Below are 27,380 nucleotides of genomic sequence, written 5' to 3'. Positions count from 1 at the left end.
GTGCCGAGAGATTGGAGAAGAGCGGTGGTGGTCCCGCTTCACAAGAGTGGGAACAGAGAGGAGGCTGGTAACTACAGACCGGTTAGCCTCACTTCAGTGGTGGGAAAAGTAATGGAATCACTGCTGAAAGAGAGAATAGTGAAATATCTACAGTCCGGAGAATTGATGGACCAGAGGCAACATGGATTCACCAGGGGAAGATCCTGTCAGACAAATCTGATTGACTTTTTTGACTGGGTAACCAAGGAATTGGATCAAGGAAGAGCGCTCGATGTCATCTACTTGGATTTCAGCAAAGCTTTTGATACGGTTCCGCACAGGAGACTGGTGAATAAAACGAGAAGCTTAGGAGTGAGTGCCGAGGTGGTGACCTGGATTGCAAATTGGTTGACGGACAGAAGACAATGTGTGATAGTAAATGGTACTTTCTCTGAAGAGAGAGCGGTTTTAAGTGGTGTACCGCAAGGATCGGTGTTGGGACCGGTCCTGTTCAATATCTTTGTGAGCGACATTGCGTCGGGATAGAAGGTAAGGTTTGTCTTTTTGCGGATGACACTAAGATCTGCAACAGAGTGGACACGCCGGAAGGAGTGGAGAGAATGAGACGAGATTTAAGGAAACTGGAAGAGTGGTCGAAGATATGGCAGCTGAGATTCAATGCCAAGAAGTGCAAAGTCATGCATATGGGGAGTGGAAATCCGAATGAACTGTATTTGATGGGGGGGGGGAAAGGCTGATGTGCACGAAGCAGGAGAGGGACCTTGGGGTGATAGTGTCTAATGATATGAAGTCTGCGAAACAATGCGACAAGGCGATAGCAAAAGCCAGAAGAATGCTGGGCTGCATAGAGAGAGGAATATCGAGTAAGAAAAGGGAAGTGATTATCCCCTTGTACAGGTCCTTGGTGAGGCCTCACCTGGAGTACTGTGTTCAGTTCTGGAGACCGTATCTACAAAAAGACAAAGACAAGATGGAAGCGGTACAGAGAAGGGCGACCAGGAAGGTGGAGGATCTTCATCGGATGACGTACGAGGAGAGATTGAAGAATCTAAATATGTACTTCCTGGAGGAAAGGAGGAGCAGGGGTGATATGATACAGACTTTCAGATACTTGAAAGGTTTTAATGATCCAAAGACAACGACAAACCTTTTCCGTGGGAAAAAAATCAGCAGAACCAGGGGTCACGATTTGAAGCTCCAGGGATGAAGATTCAGAACCAATGTCAGGAAGTATTTCTTCACGGAGAGGGTGGTGGATGCCTGGAATGCCCTTCCGGAGGATGTGGTGAAGACCAGAACTGTGAAGGACTTCAAAGAGGCGTGGGATAAACACTGTGGATCCATAAATTCAAGAGGCCGCCAATGAAGAGTGGGTGACTCGCCAGAATGATGGCTACTGCCTGGAGACAATACCCTTATTCAATAAACATATACATGCTTACTGTGACTCCAACATCGCTCTAAGCTTCAACAGCAAGAGGAAACATGGAAAAAAGGATTTGCACTCACAAAGAGGGGAGTAGCTGGCTTGTTACAGCGGTTACTACCCCAAACCAAATAAGCCTGATACTTCACTTTCAATGCATATACAGCATAGTTCTCTGCTTCAATGGCAGGGGAGAAGAAAAAAGGGTTCGCACTCACAAAGCGGGGAGTAGCTGGCTTGTTACGGCGGTTACTACCCCAAACCAAATGTGCCTGATACTTCACTTTCGATGCATATCCAGCATGGCTCTCTGGTTCAACTTTCGATGCATATCCAGCATGGCTCTCTGCTTCAACGGCATGGGAGAAAGGCTGATACATCACGCATTTCCAGCATAGCTCTCTGCTTCAACAGCAGGGGAAAAGAAAAACTGATGCTTCACGCATATCCAGCATAGCTTCAACGGCAGGGGAGAAGAAAAAAGGATTTGCACTCACAAAGCGGGGAGTAGCTGGCTTGTTACGGCGGTTACTACCCCAAACCAAATGTGCCTGATACTTCACTTTCGATGCATATCCAGCATGGCTCTCTGCTTCAACGGCATGGGAGAAGACTGATACATCACGCATTTCCAGCATAGCTCTCTGCTTCAACGGCAGGGGAGAAAAAAAAAACTGATACTTCACGCATATCCAGCATAGCTCCCTGCTTCAACGGCAGGGGAGAAGAAAAACAACCAATAAGGGCTGTATAACATAGTCTGGGTAAAACAAGCATCGGTGTAACTTGCTTATTGCTGTGGTTACTACCCCTACTACCCCTAACTAATCAAGCTAGATATTTCACTTGGATGCAGCTCCATCACTGCTCTCTACGTTAATGGTGGGGGTGGAAGGGAAATAAAACCAAGAGCTAAGAGAAACAGATAAGTATGAGAGAAAAAATGTGTGAAGCTTGCTGGGCAGACTGGATGGGCCGTTTGGTCTTCTTCTGCCGTCATTTCTATGTTTCTATGTATATGTTTCTATCTTATCCACCACAGTTAAACTTTTTGTGGCGAAAGCTAGTCTTGTAGGGAAACGAATAATCTTGGCAAATTGGCTAGACTTGCATAGCCCCAGCCACGAACACTGGTTTAAACGCATGATGCATCACTGCTCTATGGAGCATGCCCTTCTTATGAAAGCTATGCCAAAGAAGTTTGTAAATACCTCTTTAATTTGGGCTGCTTTTACAGCCTACCTGAACCCGCATGTTGGTCCTATACTTGACCCATGGCACCCGACGCTAGAAGCAGAAATCAGAGACAGGGGAACGTAAACATCTTTACCCGCTGCATAAAAGTTGCCACACCAGATGTTTTACCTCCATTTTACCTAACGCTAAATACTGGACTCTATTATTTTGTCTTCATCTTGTGTCTCTCCACAGATGAGGGGAATGGGTGGGAGGGTGGGTAATCTTGAGTGGTGTGTGTTGTTGTTATTGTTGCCTGCTATGTTATGTTACATTGAAATACCAATGAATACAGTTTCAAATAAAAACAAAACCGTTCCTTCGAGCCTATGTAAATTCCCAGCAGAATGATTGGTCCGACCTTCTGCCATGGGCTGCGTTTGCTCTAAATTCCCACCAGTCCACTGGGTCATCACCCTTTCAATTGGTCTATCGATGCCAGCCGCTCCCTCCTCTCCCGCTCTTGCTGTCTGTGCCATCCCCAGCGGCTCAGGCTACCGCGCAGGAGTTGCATCGACTCTGGGACCACACCAAACAACTCCTTCAGCAAGCCGCCCAAAGATCTAGAAAGTTCTACGATGCCCATCATCGAGAAGCTCCGCAATTTAACCCAGGAGACAAAGTATGGCTCAGCACTCATTTTATTCATCTAAAACTGCCATCGGCCCGCTTCGCCCCCAGATACATTGGGCCTTTTCCCATGCTCCGTCGGCTGGGCCCAGTTACCTACAGCCTTCGACTGCCTGCATCTCTTAAAATCCATAATGCCTTCTATATATCGCTACTTAAACCTCTGTACTGTCCAATTTCTCTAAGAAACCACCTGAGCTCCAACCTCTGTCATCAGAAGTGGACGTTACGTATCAGGTGCAAGATGTCTTGGACATGAGAAAGCGTGGATAGAGGTGGGAATATCTCCTCTCGTGGGAGGGCTTTGGGCCTGAAGAAAACAGCTGGGAGCCTGCGGCCAACATCCTTGACAAGGATTTAATCAGGCAGTTTCACGCCATACATTCTAGAAAACCTTAAGAGAGGAGGTACTATTATGACTGTCAGTCGCAGACGGCTGCGACTGCTATTACTCACTTCATGCCTTGCTGCCCTCTCTCCTCTGGGAAGACTCGCGGCTGTGGCTAGCCGCCTCCGACCCTCATAACTCCGTTCCAGGACTCCCCAGGGTGGTGAGGATGCTGCGATCGCCATGTCTCTCCCGAGCCTTCCTAGGCACGTGCACGCGCTCCATGGCCCTCCTTTAAGGAAACCAGGGCGGGTACCTCAGTGGTGTCTCCCCTTGATGACATCAGTAGCCCTGGACTCTTAAGCACCATCGGGGCCTGGCTCTAATCGACTTGGCAATGAGTTCCCTCCTTGCTGAATCCTGCTGTTCTCGCTATGGACTTTGGTTCCTGGTTCCTGCTTCTCCTGGCGTAAGACACTCTTGGGTACCCGCTCCTTGGGGGCCCTGCTCCTGTCTCTGGCTATCCGCTCCTCGGAGAGCCCTGCGCCTCGGATGCTGTCTGCCTTCTCCCCCGCTCCTTGGGGCTACTCCAGGAACTACTCTTCCAGTGAGACTCTACTTCGGTGTAGCCCGCTATGCGGATCATTGCCATTCTACTCTAACCGTGAAACTCTACTTCGGTGTACCCTGCTCTGCGGACCATTGCCGTGCTACTCTGCCTTGTGGAGACCAACGTAGGTGTACCCCACCCTGCAGGCCACTGCCTTACCGCTCTGCTTCGTGGAGACCTAGCGCTGGTGTATCCTGTTCCATGGGCCTTTGCCATCGCTTGTGACTAAGCCATGCCCCCTGTTCCTTGGGGTAGCACTTGTGAACTTGGGACTGTGCTCTGCTCCCCTGCTCCTCGGCGCAGCACCTTGCTTACTTCTGTTACTACATTCCGCTCCCAGCTCCTCGGAGTAGCATCCTGCCTATTTCTGAGACTGTATTGCACTCCCCCGCTCCTCAGGGTAGTGTTCTCTTGCACTGCCAGAGACCCCTAGACTTCCCCATGTCTCGGGTAAGCCTACGTCATTCTTCTTGTGCTGACTCTCTCTGTGGCTCCATCCCCTGGGGTCGCCCTCGCAAGCACTCCTCCATACCCTGCCTGCATTTCCCGCTCTTTGGGGCCTGTTCAGCACTCCACCATAAGGGGAACTATTCTGGCTAACCACATCCACACCCCAGTCTCCTACACTTCCTGTACTCGCTGGGCTGGGTCACCTGTAGCTCAGACCTCACCTCCCGATGGTGAGGCTCAGCGGGGCTCCTCCCCATAGGAGGTACCATCTCTCACCTCGGGCCAAGGGCCCACTAACCTATGAATCCTAACAATTACTACTTACCTGATAATTTCCTTTCCTTTAGTGAAGGGTAGGTGAATCCCAACAAGTGGGTTATGCACCCCTGCCAGCAGATGGAGATGGAACAAAAGCTGACATTATGGCCATATAATCCCGCCCTGACATCAGCCCGCCAGTATTCTCTGGAAAAGCCAAACTGTGGACAAAACTGATTATATTTGAACATTATTAGCAACAGGCAACCTTTCCTGTTTCTCAATCAACAGGAATACTGAGCTCAGCCAAAAGAAGCAACATATCCAGCAAACTAAAGGCTAGAGAAGTAACTTACCAGTTGTCAACAAAGAGCAGGACTCATACGCTGCATAGCTCACCCTAAGAAAGGCTAAACACAAATTCAAACTCTGGCAGCCGAAAGCAGGTCTGGGATTGACCTACCCTTCACTAAAGGAAAGGAAATTATCAGGTAAATAGTAATTTCTCCTTCCTTAGTGTTTGGGTAGGTCAGTTCCAATGAGTTGGATGTACCAAAGCTAATCTCAAAGAGGATGAGAGGCCTCCAGCGATCCAGTCAATACCGCCTGTGCAAATGCGGCATCCTCCCTAGCACTAACATCCAAGTAGATATGCTTGGAGAAGGTGTGCAAAGATGACCATATCGCTGCTTGGCAAATCTCAGCAGGCAACAACAAAGTTCTGCCGACTATACTGCCTGAGCCCTCAAGGAATGTGGTCTAATCTGTTTCAATAAAGCAACATAGGCTGCCGTAATGAACTCCTTAACCCAGCGAGCAATCTTTGCCCACATCACCGTTATTCTCTGCTTTCCTCCACCATGGAGTAAAAACAGGCGATCAGACTTACGAACAGTCTTAGTCATCTCAAGCATCATAACAAATGATGCATGATGTCCAAGAAATGGAAAAGGCGGTTCTCAGCTTCAACTCTGTCCCTGAACAAGGCAGGCAGAGAAATGGACTGATTCAAATGAAAGGCCGAAACCACTTTTGGCAAAAAAAATAGGGCACAGTCCAAAGCTGAACCACACCTGGAGTCATATGGAGAAAAGGCTCATGGCAGGAAAGAGCCTGCAGTTTAGAGACCCAACATGCCGAACAGATTGCTACCAGAAAAACTGTCTTCAAGGTAAGCAGACGCAAGGAAAGGATATGTAGGTTGGACCTGCCAAAAACTCGAGGACCAAGTTAATGTTCCACAGAGGCACCAGAAGCCACAATGGGAGCCGAAGATGCTTAACTCCCTGAAGAAAATAGGACACATCTGGATGGGAAGACAAAGGCCCTCCATTGATGCTCCCTATATGACAAGCCAGGGCTGCAACTTGAACCTTCAAGGTGTTAAGGGCCAAACCCTTAAGCAAGCCATCTTGTAAAAATTCCAAAATCAAAGGAATATAAACTTTGCCTCGAAGACCCTCCAAACTAACATAGGCTAGAGAATTAGAAAATTTTCGGGTCCAAAGAAGAGTGGAAATTACCACAAATGACAAACCTCACTTCAAAAACCAAGCCCTTTCAATGGCCAAACTCTAAGACAGAATCGACCCCCGAGCCTTGTGCAGAATGGGCCCCTGACATAATAGATCCATCCAAGATAGTAGCCTGAGGGGACTGCCCACCAGAGTGCTCTGGAGATCAGTGTACCATGGCCTTCAAGCTCAATCTGGAGCCACTAAAATGATGGTGTTGATTTGACTTGCAATCTTCTGGGCCAGCCTGCCTATCAAAGACCAGGGTGGAAATGCATACAGAAGGGCACTGAGTGCCCACTCCTGAACGAGAGCATCTATGCTCATCGCTTTTGGGTCCCACCTGCAACTGAAGAAGTGTGGAACCTTTGCATTGTTGAAGATCGCCAACAAGTCTAGAACCGGTAGGCCCCAGCAGTTCACCAGGAGCAGAAAGGCCTTGTCCAGTAGCTCCCATTCTCCTGGCTCCAAGTTTAGCCCATATTTCACTGCAATTTGGGAATGGGAATTGCTGCTTTCAGATTCAACAGCCTTTGTAATGTCGCTTCCACTTCTACCCTCTTCTGAAGGGAGTTGCATGGAGAGACCATGAAGGCATCTGAGGGAATGCAAAGAAATTCTAGAGCATGCCTGTTCTGAATAACTTCAAGAACCCATTGATCTAAAGTAATCTGAACCCACCTGTGACAAAACCAGTATAGGTGATCACCTATCTCCTGCACCACAAGATGAGCCAGTAAACCTTCATTGGGAAGAGCAAGGAGCTCCACCTTTGGAGGCTGCATCCTTTTGAGGACCTCAGGGACGATGACCTGCAGAAGGGATGGGATCTCTGGGAAGAACCTCCCATATAAGGCTGAAAATGGCGGTAGTCTCAAGAGCGGCCAGTCACCCGAAAAGGCCGGGCAATGGATTTCTTGTCCTTTGACGAACGAGGGACATGGGTCTCTCCCCATTTACTTGCCATTTTTTCCAATTCACTGCCAAACAAAAGCCTTAAACAGAGTGACCAAAATAGGATCCTTCTTCTGCATCCCCAAAGAATCATGCCAAGCCACTCCAAGGGTCTTCAGGGTCTGAGATATCAAACCTGGCAACTCATCTCTCTGAAAGAAATGGAGAAGAGTTCTATATGTCTCCAAATCTAGGGGAATGTCCCCCTCCTCACCAAGAGAGCAACCACCATCATCATTGATGTCACCCCTATCCACCTGCATTCAAGCTCTGTCAGACTGCACTGTGCCATATCGCTTGACTGTGGACAGAGGTGGACAAGCATTCAGAGTGCATGGAGCTATCTTAGTAGGTACCTCTGCTTCAGAAGACTGGCCTGCAGAAATGTCTGCAATCCCTGGAAGAATTCTACCCATAAAAAGGAGGATGGGTCAATTTCAGGCTCCATAGGCCCAAACCTGATGTCCTGTGAGCCTAAGGATGTGACCCATGGATCAATCAAGAGAGGGGACAACCCCGCTGTGTCTCCCTCAATCTCATTCCCCTCAGACCAAGGAGAAGGACCATTGCCGGCAATATCAGAAGAAGGCAAATCTCCCTGAGTATCCAGGCAGTGCTGACACAGGCTTAAAGAAAGCTCCAGCTGAATGGCCCTGATGTGACATGCAGCACAGATAGATAGGTGCTTAGATTTCTTTGCTGCGGGCACCATGCTGTAAGCATGCAGACCAATGAAGGCTCATGCCTAGCTTACCCATGCGTATAAGCAAGCCCAAAATGGACACACAAAAAATGTGTGTCCAAGCCCACACCCCTAGGCCACTTATCCAACTGGATGCCTAAACTGGACACCCAGTACCGATGCCTAAACTGGATGTACAAGATATTTATTTATTTATTTTTATTTATTTATTTATTTATTTAAAAGCTTTTATATACCGAAGATCATGTACTAGTACATATCGCTTCGGTTTACATATAACCAGGATTGGAATTACCATATACATGGTGTACATAGAACAAAAACGATAAACAATGTATAATAATAATTAATAATAAACAGTAATCAGTAATATGCGTCCAGAAGGACGAACGGCCAAACTGGATGCACAGATGAGAATGGGCTCACACATGACACGCAAGCACATACTGATGGTTTGCAGCAAAAGCGCACAAAACTACCCTGCAGGCTACCATACACCTAAATGGGAGAAACCTTGGAGTGGGGCTAAATGGCTGCTCAGCCTGCCATACCTGCACCCTCTCCTTACCTCACTCAACAGGAAGAGGAGATAATACATAACTTTCCTTATGCCTTGCTGCAGGAGGAATAGAGGAACTGCACTCAAAGCCACCTGAAAGTAGGAAGGCAGGGGCAAGAACACAGAGGATACGTCCCAGCTGGCTGCAGCCAGGCTTTTGAGATCAATTGCTCCTCATCCAAGAACTGAACTGAGCTAGACAGAGACATTTGTACACCAGACTCAGGGGCACCTTCTGCCTAGACTCAGATAGGGCCAAGGAATCTACGTAGTGTTCAATAGAGCTGTACGTGATTAGAGTGAAAGACTGATGTGCACGGACCAAGAAGGGATCTTGGGGTTATAGTATCCGGCAATAAGAAGATGGCGAAGCAATGTGTCAAGGCGATAGCTAAAGCCAGAAGAATGCTAGGCTGTATAGACAAAGGAATATAGAAATGATGGCAGAAAAGTACCAATGGTCCATCCAGTCTGCCCAGCAAGCTTCCCATGGTAGCATCTGCCACGCCGTGCAGGTTACCCCCATGTATCAGTCAGTGTTGCTTGACATGCTTTGCTTATGGACTTGGCCGTAGAAACAGTCCTGTGGTTTTTCCTTAATGTCTGCGCATCAGGACTCCAAACTGTAAAAAAGTTGTGGCTCATGTTGGTTGTCTAAGAATCCAAATTCCTCTTTCCTTCCACCCACCACCCTTTCCTTCGAAGCAGAGGGCAATGTTGCAGTTGCATCAAAAGCATCAAGGATTATTGGTTAAGGGCAGTAATCCCATGCCTTCTGTTAAGAGTAGTAACTGTTGCTCTGTGCAGGTTACCCCCAAGCATATCAGTTCCCCGGACTGTAAAATTCATGGCCTGCATTGGTTGCTGTCTGAATCCAATTTCCCTTTTCCTCTGCCATTGAAACAGAGAGCAATGTTGAAGTTGCATAAAAAATATCAAGGCTTATTAATTAAGGGTAGTAACCGCTGCACCAGCAAGTTAACCCCATGCGTGCTTTCTTCCTTTCCTTTAGGACTTGGCTGTAGAAGCAGTCCTGTGCTTTTTCCTTATGTCTGCGTAGCAGTATCACAGACCATAGAAGTCGGGACCCTAAGTTGTCCTCTTTTCCTCCTGCCATCTAAGCGGGGAGCAATGTAAGAAAAAGAAGGTGATAATGCCCTTGTACAGGTCCTTGTTGAGGCCTCACCTGGAGTACTGTGTTCAGTTCTGGAGCCTGTATTTCAAAAAGGATAGAGACAGGATGGAGGTGGTCTAGAGAATGGTGACCAAAATGGTGTGGGGTCAATATCGGAAGACTTATGAGGAGAAGCTGAAGGATCTAAATATGAATACCCTAGAAGAAAGGAGATGCAGGGGAGATATGATACAGACTTTCAGATACCTGAAAGGTTTTTATAATGCACAAACTTCAAACCTTTTCCTTTGGAAAGAAATCAGTAGAACTAGGGGTCACGAAATGAAACTCCAGGGGGGACAACTCAGAACATAAAAAGCTGCCATAGTGGGTCAGACCAAGAGTCCATCAAGCCCAATATCCTGTTTCCAACAGTGACTAATCCAAATCATAAGCACCTGGCAAATACCCAAACATTAAATAGACCTATGCTACTGCTGGCAACAAGCAGTGGCTATTCCTTATTGATTAATAACAGTTTATAGACTTCTCCTCCAGAAACTTATCCAACCTTTTTTTAAACCTAGTTACATTAACTTCCTTAACTACATCCTCTGGCAGTGAATTCCAGAGCTTAATTGTGCATTGAGTGAAAAAGAATTTTCTCCAATTTGTTTTAAATGTGCTACTTCCTAATTTCATGGAGTAGACCCTAGACCTTGAATTATCTGAAAGAGTAAATAACTGATTCACATTTACCCCTTCAAGACCTTTCATGATCTTAAAGTCCTCTATTATATCCCCCCTCAGCTGTCTCTTCTCCAAGCTGAACAGCGGTAACCTCTTTAGCCTTTCCCTTATAGGGGAGCCGTTCCATGACCTTATATCATTTATAGTTGCCCTTCTCTGTACTTTCTCTAGTGCAATTATATCTGTTTTGAGATGCGGCGACCAGAATTGCACAAAGTATTGAAGGTGTGGTTTCCACCATGAAGCGATACAGAGGCATTATGACATCCTCCATTTGCTTTTTGACTACCACAGCACATTGAGCCAATGATTTCAATGTAATATCAACTAGGACACCTTGATATTTTTCCAGGGTGGTAAGTCCCAACATAAAACCTAACGTCGTGTAACTACAGCATGGGTTTATTTTTCCCTTATATGCATTTAGTGTCATCTGCAAATTTGATCACCTCACTCGTCCTTTGTTTGTTTGATTTAAATCCCTGACTATGAAATGTTTCTATTTTGACCCCTCTAAATAAATTCTGCCTTCTTCAACTTGGATGCTGGCAGCACTGAGTTTTCTTAACAGGAACCCCATCCCAACACAGATATATTAGTATACTGTGGAAGCAGTGCATGCTAATATCTTATGCATATTCATTATGGATATCCTTTAGAAGATATTTATTGATGGATAAGTAAACAAAAAAACACATTGCAAAAGTGGTTTTACTTTCCTGAAGTACAACAAATGGAAATGGGATGTAAAGAAGTGTTTTCTCAATGGGATAGATATACTACAATACAATTCATAGCATGAATAAAAGACATGAAGAAGGTATGTAATAGGCATAGGCATATATAACGGAAATACATGCATTATAAATAAGCATTGCCTATTATTGCTCAGACCATCTTTCAACTAATGCCAGAGTTAAAGACTGCAATGTAAAATTGTGATGGGAAAAGTATAGCTGCATTCTTGCCACTTTAATGCTAAAACAAGAGGGAATTTTGTTAACAAGGCCTTATGAAAGACATTGTTTGGCAAATGGAACAAGCAAGTGGTATACTGTATGTATCAATAATTTATTTTATTTTTATGTATTTATTGTTTCATGCAGGTGAAAGGCGGTGAAAGAGATCTGCATTCGGGATCCTTTGGAGGCATAATCCATGAACCTATGAATGACCTGATAGCTCTGCTTGGTAATGCATTATCTAATTCAGGGGTGGGCAAACTTGTTTGTTTTGGTTTTTTTTACACAAGGCCACTTTTGTGGCTTTCACCTGTATCAAGAGATCAAGAGCTGGGGGGAGGGGTCTCCCTCGGAGCTCCAGGCGGAAGTGGGGGAAGGGGGGTCCCGCTTGGAGCTAGTTGCAGTCAGCAGGGGAAGCTGCAACACAATTTATGCTCCTCAGCTATATAATTAAAAAAAAAAAACCTACAGATTTATAGTTGGGTTTTTTTTTTTTTTTTACATAGCTTGAGAATACAACAGAAAAATTATTGAGACTAGCATTCTTTCCTCCCTGATCCCAGGATCCTCCTCCCCTTCCTGACACCAGAACTCTCCCCAGTCAAACCTTAGCTTCACCCCTCCAACAATTCCTCCTCCCAGCACAGGCTCCTGCAGTGCAGGGACAGCTGGCTCCCCGTTCTCCTGCCACTGTGCTGGCTGTCTTTTCTTTGTACAGCTTGTGCACCTCTAATAGCTGACGTGGATGAAAGCGTTAGTTATCTCCCCCTCCCTCTTCCAGCACAGAGAGCAGGAAAACATGGATGTGATAGCTCTGCTGCAGTGCCCATACATGTCATCAAAGACCTGCAGTGTTGGGCCTCTGATGATGACGTGGTGAGCAGAGTCAGCTGTGGAGCTACAGGACAGCGTGTCGGTAAACTATTTATTGCATTGCAGCATCTTTAAAGGTGTGCAGGCCAGATCAAAGAGTCCTGTGGGCTGCTTTTGGGCCATAGCCCCCCAACGATAGGAGGTATTCCCATCTCCTTCCATGTTTCCTGATTTCTAAGACATCATGGACTTGGTAGGTGACATCAGCCTCAGAGGATAAGGGTAAAAGATCCGGTGGTTTCTTTGAATACCCGGAGAGAATCAGAGGCTTTAGCAGGGACACGTGAAAGGCATTGTGAATCTTGAGTGAGGAAGGCAACCGAAGACGGTAGGTCACGGGACCCAGGCGACATAGCACTGAAAAGGGCCCAATATACCTAGAGGCGAAGCGTGGTGAAGGCAACTTGAGGTGAATTAATTTGGTGCTGAGCCATACCTTATCCCCAGGTTGAAACGGGTGCAGTGCGATGATGGGCATTGAATGCCTTTTTTGATCTCTGGGCAGCCTGTTCAAGTAGCTGTTGGGTACTTCGCCACAGTTGGTGTGATTCTTGGGCAGTTGCCTGCGCTGCCGGAGATGCAACGGACAGCAGAAGAGGAAGTTGTGGCAAGGGTTGGCGTCCATAGACCAGCTGGAAAGTGTTATGATCCCTCCTGTAGCTGTGCTACGGGAGGCTCCTTACCTCTTCCTGGAGGCCGTTCTGAGGCCGGGGTCTCACCTGCGAATTGTCCGGGATTTGCTCCAGGGCCTGGGAGGCCTCAATGTTCTTGGGCCCTGCCCGGGGCTTGCTTGTGGCTGCATGGACTTCCTGGTTTGAGCCACGCCCTTCTCACTAGGGGCTGGCCCACAGCACTCTTCCATAGTTATAGGGCCAGCTAGGTGTGGGCCTTCCAAACTCCTCCCAGGGAGTCGCCTGTCTGCAGCCCTATAAAAGGACTTCAACTTCCAGTCAGCCTGGCCTTGCATCGAAGTTACTTCACTCTGGAGGCTCCTGCCTGCCAGAGCTCCGTCAGGTCTTTTATCTTCTCCATGGAGTTCCTCGTCTCGTCTGTTCCTCGTCATGCCATGTCTTTGTGCCTAAGGTCCTCACCCAGGTGTCCTGGTGTCTCGTCTTGATCCTCCGCTTCCTGATGTTCCTGCATCCTTGGTAGTTTGCTCCTGTGTCGTCAGCGCTCCTGAGCCTTCTGGTCCTGTCAGTCCTGCTCCCTCGGACGACGTCTTTCCCGGTTTGGAGAGGCCTGCAGGTGGACTGGTATCCTGTGCTCCTGAGCCGTCATGTCCTGCCAGCCTTTGTGGTGCTTCGGGCGACATCTGGCTTCATCGTCGGAGTCCCACTTCGACTGGATTCTTCCCTGCGCTCGTCCCGTTCTCAGCGTGGTCCGTGACCAGCCTCCTCGGACTGTGTAGAGCGCGCAGTGGGACAGGGTGGTCCGTGACCAGCCCATTGGGTCCGCCCGTGAAGGTGGGCTGTGTAGGGCGCCCTGAGAGACAGTGCCAATGTCTTCCTTCCCAGCTTCTCGTCTCATCTGGACTTCGTCAAGTTCCTCGTCTTTGATGCCGTTGCATCAGCCCTGGTGTCATGTCTTCATCTGCGATGCCGTAGCATTGACCTTTGTGTCATGTCTTCGTGTCAAGGTCCGTCTGCCCTCGACCTCAGGCCAGGCCTGCTGCTCCATGCCGATCCAACCGGTAGGTCCGAAAGGGCTCGGAATGGTCAGAGGACCATTCACATTCGAACATCATCTTGTTGTTGACCTTGGGAGCTTGCAGGCCTGGCAGAGGGTAAGACCTCAGCCATGCTGGAACACGCCGTCAACCCTTGGTTCGGGCCTGGATCCGTCTGGGGTTGGGCTGAGGCCCATGGGCACACCAAACCCCCTTATGTAACAGAAAGGAGACGAACCGGTGGATGTGGACACATGAGAATTTAATGCGAACTCCGTCCAAGGCAGAAGGTTGGCCCAGTCATCCTGCTACAGGCTCACATAGGCCCGCAAGAATTGTTTAAGAGTTCTATTGGTCCTCTCAGTTTGGCCATTGGCTTGAGGGTGGTAAGCTGAGGTGAAGTCTAAGGAAATATCAAACTTCTTGCAAAGAGATTTCCAGAAATGTGCTGTGAATTGAACCCCCATAGTCTAAAAGTATATGATTGGGAAGGCTGTGGAAATGGAATATATGCGAAAAAACAGTTTGGCCAACTTGGGTGCTGTTGGGAGACCAGGTAGAGCCACAAAGTGTGCCATCTTAGAGAAGCGGTCAACAGTGATCCATATGGTGTTGTTCCCTTTGGAGATTGGTAGATCCACTATAAAGTCCGTGGTGATATGAGTCCAGGGTTTGCTCAGATTGGGAAGTGGCTGCAAGAGTCTCCAGGGTGTCCCTGCTGGAGGCTTATGACGGGCGCATGTAGGACAGGATTCGACGTATGCTTAGGTGTCCTTACGAATAGTAGGCCACCAATAGTATTGTTGGAGGGTAGAAAGAGTTCTGGACTGACCCGGGTGTCCGCAGGTCAAAGAGTCATGGGCCCACTGAAGAACCTTCTGTCACAGTGGACAGGGAACCACAGTCTTCCCTGGTGGTACTGGAAAGGTGGCAGACAGAATGACCTTAGCAGGGTCTATAATGTGCCGTGGTGTATCAGGCACATCCTCAGCGATGAATGACCGGGAGTGGGCGTCAGCGCGACCATTCTTATTGGCAGGGCGGTAACACAGTACAAAATTGAATCACGTAAAGAGGAGGGATCAGCGGGCCTGGTGGTGGTTCAGGCGCTGGGCTTGATGTAGATACTCAAGATTTTTATGATCCGTATATACGGTGATCTGGTGTTGTGCCCCTTCCAGCCAGGTCGCCATTCCTCAAAGGCCAATTTAATGGCCAGCTGTTCTTTATCCCCGATGGTATAGTTGACTGCCCGCTGACAAGAAGCGTCAAGAAAAAAAAAGAACAGGTGTGCAGTGTATGAGTAGTGGAGTATTGACTCAATACGGCTCATACTTCGACGTCGGAGGTGTCAACCTCAACCACAAATGGGCATGTAGGGTCTGGATGGCAGAGACAGGATTCTTTAAGAAAGGCGGCCTTGAGGTCCTGAAATGCCATCATAGCTTCGGGTGACGATTGAGAGGAATTGGCCCCTTTGCGAGTCATGGCAGTGAGTGGAGCGCTCAGAGTGGAATAATGGTGAATAAAAGAGCGATATGAATTGGCGAAGCCAAGGAATCTCTGGAGGGCCTTGAGGCCTGTAGGTTGAGGCCAATCACGGATACTCTTCAGTTTTTGGGAGTCCATTCTAAACTCCTGGCTAGACACCACATAGCCCAGAAAAGGGACGGTCTCCTGTTCGAAAGAGCACTTATCAAGCTTGGCGAATAATTGATTCTCATGCAGCCGCTGAAGAACTCGAGAGACATCCCGATGATGACTTTGAAGGTCCTGAGAAAAGACTAGAATATCATCAAGATATATGACTATGCAATGTTATAGCATATCTCTGAAAACCTCGTTCATCAGGTTTTGAATTACCACGGGTGCGTTGCACAATCCAAATGGCATCACAAGGTATTCAAAGTGACCGTCGCATGTGTTAAAGGCAGTCTTACACTCATTGCCCTCGCGGATCTGGATCAAGTTATAGGCCCCACAGAGATCTAAATTTGAAAAGATCTTTGCTCCCTGAAGCCTATCGAAGAGCTCAGAGATGAGAGGCAGTGGGTAGCGATCCTTGAGGGTAATTTCGTAGGCCTCTGTGGTTGATGCAGGGGCATAGGAGGCCATTTGTTTTCCCTACGAAGAAAAACCCCGCTCCTGCTGGGGACTTCGAAGGCCGGATGAACCCCCTGGCCAGGTTTTCACGAATGTATTCTGACATGGCTTGGGTCTCCATCTGCAGACCCGAGGAGGGCAGGAGAGCGGTGCAGGAAGTAGGTACACTCGGTTGCAGCTGTCTGCGGCCGACGGGCATAACAGTGGTAGCTCCTAATATGGAACCTAACATCGTGTAACTACAGCACGGGTTATTTTTCCCTATATGCATCACCTTGCACTTGTCCACATTAAATTTTATCTGCAATTTAGATGCCCAATCTTCCAGTCTTGCAGGGTCCTCCTGCTTGTGCTTTAACTACTCTGAATAATTCTGTGTCATCTGCAAATTTGATTACCTCACTCATCGTATTCCTTTCTAAATCATTTATAAATATATTGAAAAGCACTGGTCCAAGTGCATATCCCTGAGGCACTCCACTGTTTACCCTTTTCCACTGAGAAAATTGACCATTTAAAACTACTCTCTGTTTCCTGTCTTAAAACCAGCTTGTAATCCACAAAAGGAAATTGCCTCCTATCTCATGACTTTTTAGTTTTCTTAGAAGCTTTTCATGAGGGACCTTGTCAAACGCCTTCTGAAAATCCAAATACATTATATCTATCAGTTCACCTTTATCCACATGTTTATTAACACCTTCAAAAAAATGAAGCAGATTTGTGAGCAAGACTTCCCTTGGGTAAATCCATGCCGACTGTGTTCCATTAAACTATGTCTTTCTATATGCTCTATGATTTTGATCTTTAGAATAGTTTCCACTATTTTTCCCAGTAATGAAGTCATATTCACTGGTCTATAGTTTCCCAGATTGCCCCTGGAGCCCTTTTTAAATATTGAGGTTACATTGGCCACTCTCCAGTCTTCAGAACAATGGATGATTTTAATGATAGGTTACAAATTTTAACTAATAGATCTGATATTTCATTTTTTAGTTCCTTTGGAACCCTGGGGTGCATACCATCTAGTCCAGGTGATTTGCTACTCTTTAGTTTGTCAATATGGCCTACTACATCTTCCAGGTTCACAGTGATTTTGTTCAGTTCATCTGACTCATCACCCTTGAAAACCATCTCTGGAACCTGTGTCTACCCAATATCCTTATTAGTAAACACAGAGTAAAAAATTAGTTTAGTCTTTCTGCAATGGCCTTATCTTCCCTGAGAGTCCCTTTAATCCCTCAGTCATCTAATGGTCCAATCAACTCCTTCACAGGTTTCTTGCTTTGGATATATTTTTTTAAAAATTTCTTATGAGTTTTTGCCTCTACGATCAACTTCATTTCAAATTCTCTTTTAGCCTGCCTTATCAATGTTTTACACTTAACTTGACAATGCTTATGCTTTTTCCTATTTTCTTCAGATGGATACTTCTTCCAATTTTTGAAGGATGTTTGTTTCACTAAAATAGCCTCTATTACCTCACCTTTTAACTATGCTAGTAATCGTTTTGCCTTCCTTCCACATTTTTTAATGCGTGGAATACCTCTGGACTGCACTTCTAAGATTATATTTTTAAACATGCTGTATACTTTTAACCTTTGCAACTGCACCTTTCAGGTTTTTTTCTAACTATTTTCCTCATTTTATCAAAGTTTTCCTTTTGAAAATTTAGTGTTAAAGCTGTAGATTTACATATTTTCCTCCTTCCAGTCATTAGTTCAAATTTGATCATATTATGATCACTTTTGCCAAGTGGCCCCACCACCATTACCTCTCTCACCAAATCCTGCGTTCCACTAAGAATTAGATCTAAATTAGCTCCCTCTCTCATTGGTTCCTGAACAAATTGCTCCATGTGTTAGCTTCGTGGACCCTTGGGCCGATCGGAACCAGGAGAAGGAATACCTTAGAGAGGTAGGGGCACCGGTTCCAAACGGGAGGCGGCGAAAGCAGGCTCGCGGACTACCGGGAGAAAGACACGAAGGGCCCTATGCGACCAAGGACCAGGAGATGAAGCTGACCCGGTGGGAGAGGTGCTTCGCCCTGGAAGCCGGTACTCCCCCGAGAGGAGCTCGTAGGAGTCCGGCCGCTGGGACTTAGGCGGTTCACCCTGGAAGCCGGTGTCCCCCCGGGAGGAGCCCGTAGGAACCCGGCCGCTGGGACTTAGGAGATCCCTATCGATGGAGAAGTAGCTCACCAAGCCCGGGTCAGGTGTCGGAGAATCGCTGTCAGCCGGTCCGCGTCTAGAGCCAGAGAAGTCGTTGTCAGCCAGTCCAAGTCGAGATCCAGAGAAGTATCGTAAGCCAAGCCGAGTCGAGAGCCAGAAGACACCGAAGCCGAACCAGGGTCAGAAGCCAAGAAGAACCACAAGCCAATCCGAAGTCGAAAACCAGAGGATCAAGGTGACGAGCAGGAACACAGCAACTGGGAGCAGGACGAACCTGGGAACCTCGTTGCAAGGCAATGGCTTGGCTGTACTGCAGGGTTTTTATACCCTGCAGCGTCTGACGTCACCCGGGAGCTTCCCCTGCCAATTTCCTGTGCTGGCCCTTTAAGGCCAGCTGAGAGACGCGCGCGTGCGTCTAGGGGGCGGGGCCAGCCGCCGAGGAACGCCGACGGCTCGGGAGAGGCCGGGACGCGATGCCAGAGGGCCCTGCAGGCCCGAGTGAGGTCGGGACAGGCCGGGGGCGCAGCGCCCGCGGTCCCTGCAGGCCTGGGAGGCCGGAGCCAGCGACGCTACCGCCGCGGGGTGAGTGTCGGTCCCGGGGGCGCCCCGGGATCGCAACAGTACCCCTCCTCCTACGGCCCCCCCCAGGAGGATGCGGCTTGTCCGGGTGCGCCCTATGAAACTGGAGGAGAAGGTCTTTGTCGAGAATGTGCGAAGAGGGCTCCCAAGAGTTCTCTTCAGGACCGTACCCCTCCCAGGAAAGGAGATACTCCCAGTGTCGACGACGGAACCGAACATCCAGGACCTCCTTAACCGTGTACGTGGCTCCAGGGTCAGTCGCAACAGGAGTGGGCTCCGGAGGCTGAGGTCGCAAGTGGGAGTGAACCACTGGTTTGAGGAGAGAGACGTGGAAAACATCATGAATCTTCAGCGTGGATGGGAGGCGTAACCGATAGGACACTGCTCCTATGCGTTCAGCTACCGGGAAGGGGCCGATGTAGCGAGGCGCCAGTCTCATGGAGGGAGTCCGCAGCTGAATGTGTCTGGTGCTCAGCCAGACCTTTGTCCCGGGTAAGAAGACAGGTGCGGGGCGTCGAGACCGGTCTGCATACTTTTTGAACCGGGCCGTGGTCTTATGAAGTCTCTCCTGGGTGGAGAGCCAGAGCTGATGGATCTGCTCCGCTGTCAGCTGTGCTGCCGGGGAAGAGACCGTCGCAGGTAAGGGCAAAGGAGGTCTGGGTACTTTCCCGTAAACCAGTTGGAAGGGGGACTGTAAGGTGGCCGAGTGTTTGTGTCGGTTATAAGAAAACTCGGCCCAGGGAAGAAGCGAGACCCAGTTGTCTTGGAGGTCCCCCACGAAGGCTCGGAGAAAGGCCTTGAGAGTACGATTTGTCCGTTCGACCTGGCCGTTACTCTGCGGATGAAACGCTGTAGTTAGGTCCAGCTGTACCCCGAACTTCCTGCAAAGAGCCCTCCAGTACTTTGCTGTGAACTGGGGACCTCGGTCTGAGGTAAGGTGCAAGGGCAAGCCATGTAGCCGAAAGATATGGTGGACAAACAATGTGGCCAGTTCAGGAGCCGAAGGCAGTTTGGCCAATGGCACAAAGTGGGCCATCTTTGAGAATCGGTCAATGGTGACCCAAATGACGGTCTTCCCCTCAGAGGGCGGCAACTCCACAATGAAATCCGTGGAAATGTGCGTCCACGGTTCCGTAGGAATGGGAAGCGGCTGCAGGAGTCCCCATGGTCGACCTGGTAATGGTTTTTGCTGGGCACAAGTAGGACACGACTGCACATAAAGCCGGACATCCTCCTTCATCCGTGGCCACCAATAGAACTCCGTCAAGAGCTCCAAAGTTCGGGCAATCCCTGGGTGCCCGGCCGTGAGGGAATCGTGTGCCCATGCTAAGACCCTCCTCCTGGAGCGGGCCGGGACTACTGTCTTGCCCGCGGGTCTGACGTCAGAGGCGGCTAGACACACCTTAGCTGGATCCAGAATGTAGCGAAGTGGTTCTGGGGTGTCCTCCGTCTCAGTAGCACGAGAGAGAGCATCTGCCCTTACGTTCTTGGCCGCCGGTCGGTAATGGAGAGTAAAGTTGAAGCGGCTGAAAAAGAGGGACCAGCGTGCCTGCCGAGGGTTGAGTCTTTGGGCACGGCACAGGTATTCCAAATTTTTATGGTCGGTGTAGACTATGATGGGGTGTTGGGCCCCCTCCAGCCACTGGCGCCACTCCTCAAAGGCTAGCTTGACTGCGAGTAGCTCCTTGTCGCCGATACCATAGTTTCTTTCGGCGGGAGAGAACTTACGAGAGAAATAGGAGCAGGGCCAGGTTTTCCCATTCTTGGCGAGTTGAGCCAACACAGCCCCTACCGCCACGTCGGAGGCGTCCACTTCTACCACAAATTGGCGCAAGGGATCAGGGTGTCGGAGGCAGGTCTCCCGTAGAAAGGCCTTTTTAAGTTCCTGGAAGGCTTGTGTTGCGTTGGGGGTCCATTTGTGGGCATCAGCTCCTTTACGGGTGAGGGCCGTTAGAGGCGCCACCAGGCTGGAGTAGTGTGGAATGAAGTGGCGATAGAAGTTGGCGAAGCCTAAAAAGCGCTGGAGCGCTTTCACCCCATGGGGCTGAGGCCATTTCTCAATGGCTGCGACCTTATCCGGGTCCATCTGGAAGCCCGTTGAAGAAACAATGTATCCCAGGAAAGGCAGCGAGTCTTGTTCGAATTGGCATTTTTCCAATTTGGCGTATAGCCGGTTCTCTCTTAGTTTCTGGAGTACTTGGCGAACATGTTGGCGATGAGAGGCAAGATCCTGGGAGTAAATTAGGACATCATCCAAATACACGATAACCGTGGTGTGCAGCAGCTCGCGAAGAACCTCGTTCATCAGGTTTTGAAACACAGCTGGGGCGTTGCAGAGACCGAATGGCATGACGAGATATTCGTAGTGACCGTCTCTGGTGTTAAAGGCGGTCTTCCATTCGTCCCCCGGGCGGATCCGCACTAGGTTATACGCCCCTCGGAGGTCAAGCTTGGTGAAAAAGCGAGCCCCTTGAAGGCGGTCTAAGAGTTCCGGAATCAAAGGCAATGGATAACGATCCCGACGGGTGATTAGGTTTAGTCCCCGGTAATCGATACAGGGGCGAAGGGACCCGTCCTTCTTCCCTACAAAAAAGAACCCGGCCCCGGCGGGGGAGTTGGATGGTCTGATGAAACCCCGTTCTAGGTTCTCCTTTATGTAGGCCGACATAGCCTGAGTCTCTGGCAGGGACAGTGGATAGACCCTCCCACGGGGTGGCGTAGTCCCTGGTAGCAGAGTGATAGCGCAATCAAAGGGTCGGTGTTCCGGGAGTAATTCGGCTTTTTCTTTGGAAAAGACGTCGCGGAAGTCGTGATACTGAGGCGGAACCGTCAAGGGGGTCGTGAGGAGAGGTAGTGTCTGCAAAGGACGAGCGGGGAGGCAGCGATGGAAACACGCTGAACCCCAAGATGTAATCTGAAGCGTGGCCCAATCGATCGTAGGCGAATGTTCCCTGAGCCAGGGCAGGCCCAGGACCACGGGGTGAATAGATTTTTCAAGAATGAGGAAGGACATCTCCTCCCTATGCAGGGCTCCGACTTGAAGCTTCAGCGGGGTAGTGCGAGTAGCGATGACACCCGGGAGGGGGACCCCCTGGATAGAGGAGACTCGCACGGTTGGTTCCTGAGGCAGGACCTTGAGCTGGAGCTGTTGCACCAGTTCTTGGAGGATAAAATTCCCCCCGGACCCAGAGTCTAGCAGGGCTAAGGTGTCGAATCCACCCTCAGGCAGACAAAGGCGTACCGGTACGGTACATGGGGAGTTGGGTGAAACATTGCCTAGAGTTAACTCCCCGCTAGACTCTAGGTTCGGGCGTTTTCCGGGCGCTCGGTACAGCGGGCTAGGAAATGTCCGTTGCTCCCACAGTAAAGACACAGTCTTTGGGCGCGACGGCGCCTCCGCTCTTCAGAAGATAGGGGCCCTCTCCCCAATTGCATAGGCTCCTCTGCCGAGGTGGTCGCGGCAGCAGGCTGGGAAGGTCGGGTACGAGGCGGAGTGACCCTGCGACCAGTCTGTCCCGACGTGGGTCTTCGGTCCCGGAAGCGGCGCTGGATGCGTCGATCCACTCGCCCGGCCAGCTCAATCAAATCTTGAAGATCGTCAGGCAGGTCCCGGGCTGCCAGTTCGTCCTGGAGCCGTGGTGAAAGTCCCTCCAGGAAAATGCCATGCAAGCTGTCTTCGCCCCAAGCCAGCTCAGAGGCGAGGGTCTGGAATTCCATCGCGTATTCTTCCAGAGGCCGATTCCCCTGTCTCAGCTGGAGCAATTCGGAGGCGGCTGTGGAGGCACGGGATGGTTCATCGAAGACTCTTCGAAACGACTTGACGAACTGCACTAGGTTGTTCAGTCTGAAGTCCTGGCGTTCCCAAAGGGAAGAAGCCCAGACCAATGGTTTCCCATCCAGGAGGGAAATGATGTACGTCGTCTTGACTCGATCCGTGGGAAATTGTGCGGGCAGCAGGTCAAAACGAATATAACATTGATTGAGGAATCCTCTGCATGTCTTAGGATCCCCTGAGTACCGGGCTGGTGCGGGCATCTGTACAGGAGTGATGGAACCCATACTAGCCTGAGAGGAAGATGCCACAGGAGCTGCTGCGGAGGCCCCCTCCACGCGATCCGCCAGGCGTTGAACTGTTGACATCAAGGTTTCGAGGCAGTTCTGTTGCTGCTGTAGCTTCTGGGCTATGCCCGGGATGGCTTTGAGTCCAGCAAGGTCCGCCGGGTCCATGGCCTTGCAATCTGTTAGCTTCGTGGACCCTTGGGCCGATCGGAACCAGGAGAAGGAATACCTTAGAGAGGTAGGGGCACCGGTTCCAAACGGGAGGCGGCGAAAGCAGGCTCGCGGACTACCGGGAGAAAGACACGAAGGGCCCTATGCGACCAAGGACCAGGAGATGAAGCTGACCCGGTGGGAGAGGTGCTTCGCCCTGGAAGCCGGTACTCCCCCGAGAGGAGCTCGTAGGAGTCCGGCCGCTGGGACTTAGGCGGTTCACCCTGGAAGCCGGTGTCCCCCCGGGAGGAGCCCGTAGGAACCCGGCCGCTGGGACTTAGGAGATCCCTATCGATGGAGAAGTAGCTCACCAAGCCCGGGTCAGGTGTCGGAGAATCGCTGTCAGCCGGTCCGCGTCTAGAGCCAGAGAAGTCGTTGTCAGCCAGTCCAAGTCGAGATCCAGAGAAGTATCGTAAGCCAAGCCGAGTCGAGAGCCAGAAGACACCGAAGCCGAACCAGGGTCAGAAGCCAAGAAGAACCACAAGCCAATCCGAAGTCGAAAACCAGAGGATCAAGGTGACGAGCAGGAACACAGCAACTGGGAGCAGGACGAACCTGGGAACCTCGTTGCAAGGCAATGGCTTGGCTGTACTGCAGGGTTTTTATACCCTGCAGCGTCTGACGTCACCCGGGAGCTTCCCCTGCCAATTTCCTGTGCTGGCCCTTTAAGGCCAGCTGAGAGACGCGCGCGTGCGTCTAGGGGGCGGGGCCAGCCGCCGAGGAACGCCGACGGCTCGGGAGAGGCCGGGACGCGATGCCAGAGGGCCCTGCAGGCCCGAGTGAGGTCGGGACAGGCCGGGGGCGCAGCGCCCGCGGTCCCTGCAGGCCTGGGAGGCCGGAGCCAGCGACGCTACCGCCGCGGGGTGAGTGTCGGTCCCGGGGGCGCCCCGGGATCGCAACACCATGAAGCAGACATTTATTCTATCCAAGAACTTTATGTCTCTAGCATGTCCTGATGTTACATTTACCTAGTCAATATTGGGGTAATAGAAATATCCCATTATTACTGCACTGCCAAATTGGTTAGTTTCCCCTGATTTCTCTTAGCATTTCTTCATCTGTTTGATCATTTTGGCCAGGTGGACGGTAGTATACTCCTATCACTATACTCTTCCCCAACACAAATGGGATTTCTACCCATATAGATTCTACTGAGCATTTAGTCTCTTGTATGATCTTTATCCTGTTGGACTCTATACCTTCTCAGACATAAAGTGCCACACCCCCACCAAGTTGATCCTCCATATCATTGCGATATAATTTGTACCCTGATAAAGCACTGTCCCATTGGTTATCCTCCTTCCACCAGGTCTCTGAGATGCCAATTATGTCTATCTCATCATTCACTGCTATACACTCTAACTCCCCCATCTTACTTCTTAGCTGTCTGGCATTGGCATACAGACATTTTCAAAGTCTGCTTTTTGTTTGAATTAACAACCTGCTTTTCAGTTGCTAGGGATAATTTGGAATTCTTTAGCTCAGGCACATGGACTACTTTTGCTTTTATTGGAGCCTCTCTCTTGGGATGCCCTAACTCTCCTGTTTATTAATATCCTTCAAAGATACATTACTCTGAACCGTGCCCTGCTAAGTGACTGTCGGCTTTCCCCCTTGTTCTAGTTTAAAAGATGCTCTATCTCCTTTTTAAAAGTTAGCGCCAGCAGTCTGGTTCCACTCTGGTTAAGGTGGGGGCCCATCCTTTTGGAAAAGTCTCCTTTCCCCAAAAGGTTATCCAGTTCCTTCCAAAAGTGAATCCCTCTTCCCTGCACCATCATCTCATCCATGCATTGAGACTCCAGAGCTCTGCCTGCCTCTGGGGACCTGTTTGTGGAACAGAGAGCATTTCAGAGAATGCCACCTTGGAGCTTCTGGATTTCAGCTTTCTACCTAAAATCCTAAATTTGGCTTCCAGAACCTCCCTCCCAGATTTTCCTGTGTTGTTAATTCCTATATGTGCCATGACAGTTGGCTCCTCCCCAGCATTGTCTATAATCCTATCTAGGTGATGTGTGAGATCCACCACCTTTGCACCAGGCAGGCAAGTTACCAGGTGGTTCTCATGTCCAACAACCACCCAGCTATCTACATTTCTAATAATTGAATCACCAACTAAGATGGCCGACTTAACCCTTTCTTCCTGGGCAGTAGCCCTGGGAGACTTGTCCTCAGTGTGAGAGGACCACACATCACCTGGAGAGCAGGTCCTTGCTACAGGATCACTTCCTGCTACACCAGGGTGATGCTTTCCAACCGGGAGAACTTTCTGATCCAAGGCAGCACCACAGCTGCCAGATTAGATTTGGGACTTGGCTACTATGTCCCTGAGTGTCTCATCATTGTACCTCTCTGTCTGTCTCGGCTCCTCCAGGTCTTCCACTCTAGCCTCCAGAGATTGGACTCATTCTCTGAGAGCCAGGAGCTCTTTGCATCGTTTGCACACATAGAATCTCTCACAGGCGAGTAAAACATCATACATGTGACACTCGATGCAAAAGACTGGAAAGCCCCCCTCTTGCTGCTACCTTCATCTTAATTTTGTTGAGTTCCTAGTTATGATTGGGTTGCTAAGGAAATTGGAATTAGAGTACTTTAAATTTATAGATGTATTCACTAATTTATCGGCTAGTGATCTACAAGGGGATGATTAAACTCTCAATAAGGGATACTATAAGTTAGATAAGAACCTGACTGATTTTAATGAGAAAGTATCTCTTGCCTAAAAATCAAGGGTTGAGCTAGGGGTGGGTGCAAGGGAAAGACAGACACTAGAATTAACTCCCTCTGGTTTGCTTATTATCTCAGACACACACAAACTCCAAAGAATATATCCTACTATTTCACCTCTCTCCAAACTTTTTTAAGTCCTAAGATTTCCCAAAGCTATACTTACCAATCCTCTTCAACCACCATTAAGTTTTTCTTCACTCAAAAGATTGAGAGTTTTGACAGTCTTCCAGTCCTTTGCTACTGCAAAGGGTGCAGGGCCTCTGGAAGCTGCTTAGTGTGTCTAGGTGTTGGTTTGTTACATATGCCAGAAAGTCAGTGATAAATAGACATAACTTTTTTCCTGCTGCATTGTGGAAATTGAGAGCAGCTAGGAGATTTGACTGCCATGCTACTCTATTCTATTCTGTTTTGTATTTGTATACTGCTTTCCTCAAAAAGTGATCCAAAGCAGTTTATAACATGACAAGTGTACAATGTAGAAGCAAAACAAAAAAAAGTACAATGAACATACACACATATAAATCCCTCAAGAGGCACCCATTTGCACATTATTTAGGCCGTTTTTATTCTTTCTTATTTTGATCAATTTTACAGCAACAAGAAGCAAACAGGGATCCTGACCAGGTACTTGAGACCTGGATTGGCCACTGCTGTGTTTGATGGACCTTAGGTATTACCCAATGTGGCATTTCTTATGTTTTCTCACTAACATTTGATTTCATATCTCTAGCCAGCTTGGTGGATTCGTCAGGTCATATTCTGATCCCTGGAATCTATGATGATGTTGCTCCCATCACAGAAGAAGAGAAGAAGTTGTATGATAACATTGAATTTGACTTGGAAGAACATAAAAAGAACAATGGTTTGAAGAAGTTTATTCAGAACTCCAAGGTACAGTGCATAACTGAGAGCTTATTATAATTATCTTCCTGTGCTTTCAGTGTTAAAGGACCTGATTCACTAAAGATTTTCTCTATAACCTGCAAACAATAGCAAATCCTTTATGAATGAGGTCATGCATGTCTGTTATTTCAGTCACTCAAGTTTGTATGTGATTTGATGAAGAACAGAGGCTCTGGATTAAATTTCCAGTCATTCCACTCCACTTGCCTTTAATGCTTTGACAGCAATAGCAGTAATGTGGAATGCTCAACTGGCAGGGAGCAGGCTGGAATCAATGCTTGCTTGCCATTATTGTCATAAAGCAAGCACTGTGGAAAAATAACTTAATAAACAGTGCTAATAAAACTCATTTTTATTTCACTTTAATAAGTCTTTGATAGCAGAATTTTCTCTCTTTTCTTTTTAGAGAAACCTACTTATGCAGCTATGGCGGCATCCATCTCTCTCTATACATGGTATTGAAGGGGCCTTTTATGGAATAGGATCAAAAACTGTTATACCCGCAAAAGTTATAGGGAAATTCTCTATCAGACAGGTCCCAAACATGAACTTATCAGTGGCTGAGGAACAGGTAACTGTCTTGTCTATGGCTATAT

The 27,380-nt window shown here is 48.8% G+C and overlaps 1 protein-coding gene across 7 annotated transcripts in view; it reads left to right on the top strand.

Annotated features, from left to right (window-relative positions):
• LOC115085172 (beta-Ala-His dipeptidase-like) overlaps positions 1-27,380 on the top strand; it is a 207,107-nt gene that overhangs the window by 116,089 nt on the left and 63,638 nt on the right. For all 7 annotated transcript variants that reach the window (XM_029590872.1, XM_029590868.1, XM_029590867.1 and 4 more), the window contains 3 exons: positions 11,639-11,723; positions 26,612-26,772; positions 27,191-27,355. In XM_029590872.1, the coding sequence (XP_029446732.1) occupies positions 11,639-11,723; positions 26,612-26,772; positions 27,191-27,355 (411 nt within the window). The remainder of the gene's footprint in view (positions 1-11,638; positions 11,724-26,611; positions 26,773-27,190; positions 27,356-27,380) is intronic.

Source organism: Rhinatrema bivittatum, chromosome 2 (assembly GCF_901001135.1).
Source record: "Rhinatrema bivittatum chromosome 2, aRhiBiv1.1, whole genome shotgun sequence".
Classification (NCBI taxonomy): domain Eukaryota; kingdom Metazoa; phylum Chordata; class Amphibia; order Gymnophiona; family Rhinatrematidae; genus Rhinatrema; species Rhinatrema bivittatum.
This window is presented reverse-complemented; position numbering and strand designations above follow the sequence as displayed.